This window comes from Amphimedon queenslandica, unplaced genomic scaffold (assembly GCF_000090795.2).
Source record: "Amphimedon queenslandica unplaced genomic scaffold, v1.1 AMPQUscaffold_12533, whole genome shotgun sequence".
Lineage (NCBI taxonomy): Eukaryota > Metazoa > Porifera > Demospongiae > Haplosclerida > Niphatidae > Amphimedon > Amphimedon queenslandica.
The window spans coordinates 3,962-10,403 of NW_003547230.1; the positions used below are offsets into that span (position 1 = coordinate 3,962).

Genomic DNA, 6,442 nt, shown 5'->3' on the forward strand with positions numbered 1-6,442 from the left:
TCTATTTTAGTATATTTATGTGTATTTTTTATCTTATTATTATTATTATCATTATTATTATTATATTATTGCATCATTCGTTCTACTAATAGAAGGCAATCAAGCTCATCTATTGCTCCAATATCATTAGGTGAGATAATTTTAGTATTACATTGTTATGATAGCTGCATGTACAATAATGCTAGTATTTTATTATTAGCTGGTGAGTTCTTTTTCAATGCTGCACATCAGTCTATGTTTGATGAGGTCAGAGGAAGTTTTGGTATTCTTATTGATGAGATCATTCCATTGATATCTCAATCAAAAGCATCAGCTACAAAAATGAAGTCATTCCTTCAACTATCCTTCCCTGAATTGAGTGATGAGCTGTCTAATGCTGATAGTGTTGAAGACATTATGAATGTTGTAGTACAGAAAAGCCGTGTCAATAATATCTCCAAAATAAAAATAATTGTAGAACGGTTTGAAATCACTGAAGCAAAGCCTATTATATCAAAATATGAAGAAAAAGTGAATATAGCTAGCCAATGATTGAAAAAATTTCTTAGTCAGAATAAGCCTGAACATTTCAATGATCTTGAATCAATTCAATTTACTTTGGGATGGGAACCAGATGATCATTCATTTGCTGACATACGTCAACTTTTAGAGGAAGCATTTAAAGAATTAAACAAGAGGATTATCGTATGAAGCATTCATCGTGGGAACTCCATCATTATCATCTGTTATGGTCCACATCATTTACTAGCTGCTCTTCTCTTGGAAGAACAAGACAAACTAACTGTCTTGATCAAGGAATTCAGTTTAATTAGACTAACCATTGGCCACTACACTGTCTATGATAAAAGGATCAGATACAAAGTATAAGATACTGTAACTGTATGAGACCTTGTTTAATATTATGTACTGATTATAGGTAATGAATAATGAATGTCTTGCAGAGGAGATTAAACTAGCTGATGGAGAAGAACAAGAACTGAGGACTTTACTTGATTACAAAGAAGGTGTGATAGTTGACCTATTACTGATGTTACTTAGTCTCGCTAGCCAGACTCTTCCCACCTACGGTCATTTGGGTAGTCCACCCAAATGACTGTAGGCGGGAAGGGTCTGGCTAGCAAGACTAGATGTTACTTATACTAATGATATAGGATCAATATTTGAACAAGATAAACAACTGAATATCATCAGAAAAAGAAAAGGTATAGTTAATGAATGATGAAGATATTTTATTTATGTATTTTATAACTTTATAAAGTATATTGAAAGGAAATTACCGAAGACATCAGGTATATATGTACTAACTTAAAGCATGTATTAAAGTAATGTGCAGTTGATACTGAATCATTTGAACAATCAGTATAATTATTTTTATAAATTAAAATTCTCATTGTGTCATAGTGAAGCTACTGACTAGAGGGAAGTTGATGTATAAAACATTCAAATCAAAGAAATCAGAGACTCAAAATTTCCGAACCTCTCTCCTAACGAAAGCAGGTACTGACTCTACTAGTATAATCTGTCTATACTACCTCATCACAGGAAGAGAGGAGGCATTAGTGGAGTATAAGAAAGAGATTGAGTTACTTCAAGAAAATATATCAATCACTAGTGTACAACTGCTGATGAGTCAAAAGCGGGCAAATATTGAGAGTATGTGATATGTTAGTAATTAAATCATTAACTGATTGATATATTGTATAGAGAAGGATCAGTGTACACAATCACTGGATACACCAACAGCAAAATCTGTTTACATCACAAGTAGTGACCATCATGGAATATATGGTCATCATCTTTCATTCAGTGAGGGAGAGCAGCTGGAGATATATGAGAACTGTGATAGTTTAAAGTGGATCCAAGGAAGATCCTTGGTGTCTGGTGATGAGGGAAGCATTCCTAGTAGTTGTGTTTACTCAGTGTCGGAGTCACTTCAATTGTTAGAGTTTATACTGTCAGTGGAAGAAGTGTCCCTTCCTATTCTACAGAAGATAAGGAATGATTCATCTAGTAATGATGAGAAAGCTTCTCTTTTCTTGGAGACTATTAATGATGATCCTATTATGATACCTGCACTGAGACAAGACAAGGAAATACATGATAAAGGTAATATTTGTGATTATTGTGACAGTCAGTATAATTATCCATGTACATGTAATGTCATGTGTACATGCATACTTGTGTATGTAGCATGTACAATGTACATGTAATTTTATACATTATATTCCTGTCCCTACATATGTACACATTACATGTGTGTATGTATGTACATATGTATTGTGTGTGTGTGTATTTTTTTATTGGTTGTAGTGACAACTAGCAAGTTGTGTGTGTTTGTATATACACATGATGTAAATTATTTTGGGTTGGGGCGGAGTTCATTGAAAAGTACTAGGTAAATTCCAAGTACATTTACAATATACTTAAGTATAAGTACAAGTACATACTTAAGTACAAGTATAAGTACTTTTAAAATTAAGTAATAATTATAATCAATAATTAATCATTATTATATCTAACAAACATAAATTCTATAAAACATTAGTCCTTTAAATTACGCCATTCAGTTACAGTTACATGAAGAGAGTGGCTGACTTTTTAGTTGACGACAAAGCAGTGGTCCAGTGATGCACTTGAATTTATGCCTACTTTCTGTGATACGCTGAAATAGTACATGTAATCACGCCAGCTGTTTAATAATGCACACATTGGACTTATAAGTACATCAAGTACATAGACCAATTAATACTTAAATATAAGTACAAGTACATGCATTGGTAAAATTTAAAAAAGACTTATAAGTATAAGTTTACAAGTACCAAAGTACTTCGCCCCAACCCTGTGTGAATATGTGTATTATAATGTACATACATGTATATAAGTATAATCCTTTGGTTTATATTAGGAGTCACTGGGAGAGTGAACTGGCGCAGGAAAAGTGTATCCCTTTACTCTCCACCTCCAGTTCAGTGTAATGAAGTGATTAGTAATATTAATAATAATCATATGAGGATTAAACTCAGCCACTCAGCTACTAATAGTACAGTATCTCTACTATCATCAGCTAAACTGCATACACTAAACCTGAGGAGACTTGAGATATGGTACACTCCATTAACTAATGATTGTATCCAGTACTTATGTAGACTACTAGCTAATAATAAAACAATACAAGAACTAGCCATCTGGTTCCACTCCATTAGTGATAGAGGAGTTACTAATATCTGTCAAGCACTTGAACACAACTCTACACTTACCTTATTGGATCTTTTTAATAATCCCCTCATCACTTCTACTAGTGGACAGGCTCTTTCTCACCTTCTCCTCAATAACTCATCACTAGTTGAACTAGATCTCAGGCATTCTTTATTGTCTACTGAGTCAATACTACTCATCCTCCAGTCACTAATGGATAACAGGAAGATAAGGAAACTCATACTAGACTATCGACACAAAAAGAACTGTATTAGGTTTTATCCTCATCACTTTCTATGAAACAGAGTCCTCTGGACAAACGAATCAAACTTTATGTGAGCTTATGTATCTTTATAAAAACAAGCGACCAACCAGAATACACTATGCATAAAAGGCCAATCTGTTATTTTTATTAATTTCATTACATAATATCCTTATCAATTAGCGTGTACTTCTGCTAGTCCCACCCACAAAAAGTGTCAAGCAAAATTCTTTCCATATTACTTTAATCGTACAACTTATAATTAGAAATGACATACACGTACAATTAATAATAATAATAATTATTATTATTATGATAATAATGGCCAGTGCTTGACTTTCTTTCTTGTACTTTGTTTATCTTTTGTCTTGTTTTGTTTCCCTTATTTCTTGTTTTGTCCTTATTGTGTGTGTCTGTGTGTTGTGTTATATTGTGCTTTTTATAATAATAATAATAATAATAATAATAATAATAAAATGGCAGATGGATCAGGGACTGACAGGGAGATATGCTGTTTACTTCCGGTTTCGTCATCAGAATTAATTCATTCATTGATCTCATGAATAAATAAAATCAATTATGCTGTGTTAAAAATGAGCAGTAAAAGACCAAGAGAAGATATGAAAAGAGATAAAGAAAGGCACAGACAGCATAAGAGGTAATATAAGCAGTGATAAGTATTAAACTATATCTATAAGAAATAGATTAATAATACTTGAGCTTTTTATAGTGTAGCCTCTAGTAGTGGTGATCAATTTTAATATATAATAATATTTATTTTTAATTCTTATTATTACTATTATTTTGATTATTTAGAGGTATAGGTACAATTGTACTGCATGCTACCAGTATTAATTAATTAATTAATTAGACAGATCACGATCACCTCTTAATGTGAAGAAAACCACATCAGCTGATCAAAGGTCCTTTTTAAATCGTAATAATAAGAAATAAAAAATATTGATTATTGTTAGTAATAAAGAAAAACAGGCAAAAGTTGACAATGATGAATACAAAAACATGGTAATTAATAATTAAAAGCATTTAATTAATTATTGTGTAATCAGACTCCTGCCGAAAGGCTCAAAGCTAAAGTAAAGGTACTCCTGGACAAGACCACGCCTACTGGAGCCACGCCCCCACCCAATCCGGTACAAGTATTTGAGCTGGAAACAGAGAATGAGTTTAGACCACAGAGCTTCATGTCAAAAAGAAAAGAACAATCAAGTACTGATAGTATATCTAGTATTTTTTATATCTAATTTCATTTTAACCACACCTACTGCCATGCCCATTTTTATAGGAAGATAAAGTTTCTGAAGGTACTTCTATAGGTCGACATGATGACGCAATGTTTGGTGGAACTAAACGAGACAACAGAGGGATTGAAATAATTTCACACGTACCGTCTCTAAATACAAAAACAATCGAAGTAGGTGGTAGGCATCAATTAGAGTAATTCGACCGTCTTTTTGTAGTTACCAGTTCTCAGTGATGCTGAGGTCAGCAGATTATTGGAAGAAAGAGTTTTAAAATGGAAAGAAAAATTAAAACTTTTATGAAAAAAATATATACATAACTAAATATTAAGAAACAAGAACAATAAATAATAATAATAATAATAATAATTGCGGATTGTATTTGAAATGAAGTGTCTCTTATATAATACAACAATTGTGGATTACCGTATAGCCAAAAATTTTCGAGGCTTAAAATTTCATGAATAATGAAATTTATGGGGAAATTTTAAATTCTGTGAAAAATTTTTTTCATGATTTTATTTTAATAATAATATTGAACACACCCATTTTAATTAAAACATGGCGGATGCAACGTTTGAGAAGGACTCTTGTGTCAGGGGGTACCGCATCTACAAAACAGTGTGGACACCAGTAGTGATCGGGGAGATCATCTTTGACCTTGCCTCTAGGTTTAGAATAGCGATACAGAGATATCAGCTAGGCTGAGAACATGCACGCAGCCATGCACACACACGTGTATTAGTATAAGGTGTGGTTGACCACACCATTTCAGGGGCGGATCTAGGATTTTACAAATGGGGGATTGGGAGGAAAAATGGCACACGAAGCGCGCCGCAATTTTGGCCACGCCCCCTTTTCAGCACCATTTTGTGGTTAAAATCACGTGAAAATCAACTTTTCTACCATTTTTGGAGCTCATTCTTTGTTAATTATATTCATTAACCACAGTAATGTTGCTATATAAACTAGGTAGTTAGCACTTCTACCACTGTTGCAACAATAAAAACATTAAAAATTTTTTGAGTTAGAATGTTTTGGGGGGGTTGCAACCCCACAAACCCCCCCCTACATCCGCCCCTGCATTTCACTAATATTTATTTTCGGGGGTTTAATTTTTCGTGATGCAAACAGTGATCACGAAAATATGGAAATTTATTCCTCACAAAATTTTTTGGCTATATGGTAATTGATGAATATTAATAATTATTTATTTAATTATTATAAATTGGCCGAAGGTCACTAATCTGCAGCTGTGTTTGGGTATTTCTCTTCAAGGGCATTATTTGGAATATATCTGTTGCCAGCAAATGATTTAAAGTATTTACCAACCTCCCAGTGTCTAATGGGACGTAACTCGGACACTGGACAAACGGTAAGTGACTCTGTACATGAAAAGAGATGGAGAGAGAGAGAGGGAGAGAAATTAATTTATAATGTGTTGCTCATACATGTACATGTAAGTCAGATTATTCACCATAATGTACAACACTAAATCAATAACAGGGTTAGTGTTAGGGCTGAAACGAATAGTGAGATATTCGAATATTCGTTCGTTATAGCAATATTCGAATAGTTTTTTTGCTATTCGAACTATTTGCATAATTTAATATTAATGGTTATTGCAATAATTAACGACCACGCCCACCGCGTGTCACTTGCACAGGCTGCTTTCTTAGTCTTTTTCTTGGTCTGTTTACTTACCAACTGGCTAAATACTGATGCT

General features: G+C 33.1%; 1 protein-coding gene and 2 long non-coding RNA genes across 3 annotated transcripts in view; 2 read left to right on the forward strand and 1 right to left on the reverse strand.

The window, feature by feature from the left end:
- The first annotated feature begins 627 nt into the window (after window positions 1-627).
- Window positions 628-1,190, forward strand: LOC109587548 (uncharacterized). The gene is made up of 3 exons (XR_002187671.1): window positions 628-861; window positions 917-1,004; window positions 1,152-1,190. It is a non-coding gene; the product is annotated as an uncharacterized LOC109587548 (long non-coding RNA).
- Window positions 1,191-1,408: 218 nt separating this feature from the next.
- Window positions 1,409-1,651, forward strand: LOC109587549 (uncharacterized). The gene is made up of 2 exons (XR_002187672.1): window positions 1,409-1,497; window positions 1,543-1,651. It is a non-coding gene; the product is annotated as an uncharacterized LOC109587549 (long non-coding RNA).
- Window positions 1,652-5,941: 4,290 nt separating this feature from the next.
- LOC109587550 (F-box only protein 21-like) overlaps window positions 5,942-6,442 on the reverse strand; it is a 7,098-nt gene continuing 6,597 nt past the window's right edge. Inside the window, exon 4 of the mRNA XM_020003784.1 lies at window positions 5,942-6,101. Within this exon, the coding sequence (XP_019859343.1) occupies window positions 5,959-6,101 (143 nt within the window). The 3' untranslated portion in view covers window positions 5,942-5,958. The remainder of the gene's footprint in view (window positions 6,102-6,442) is intronic.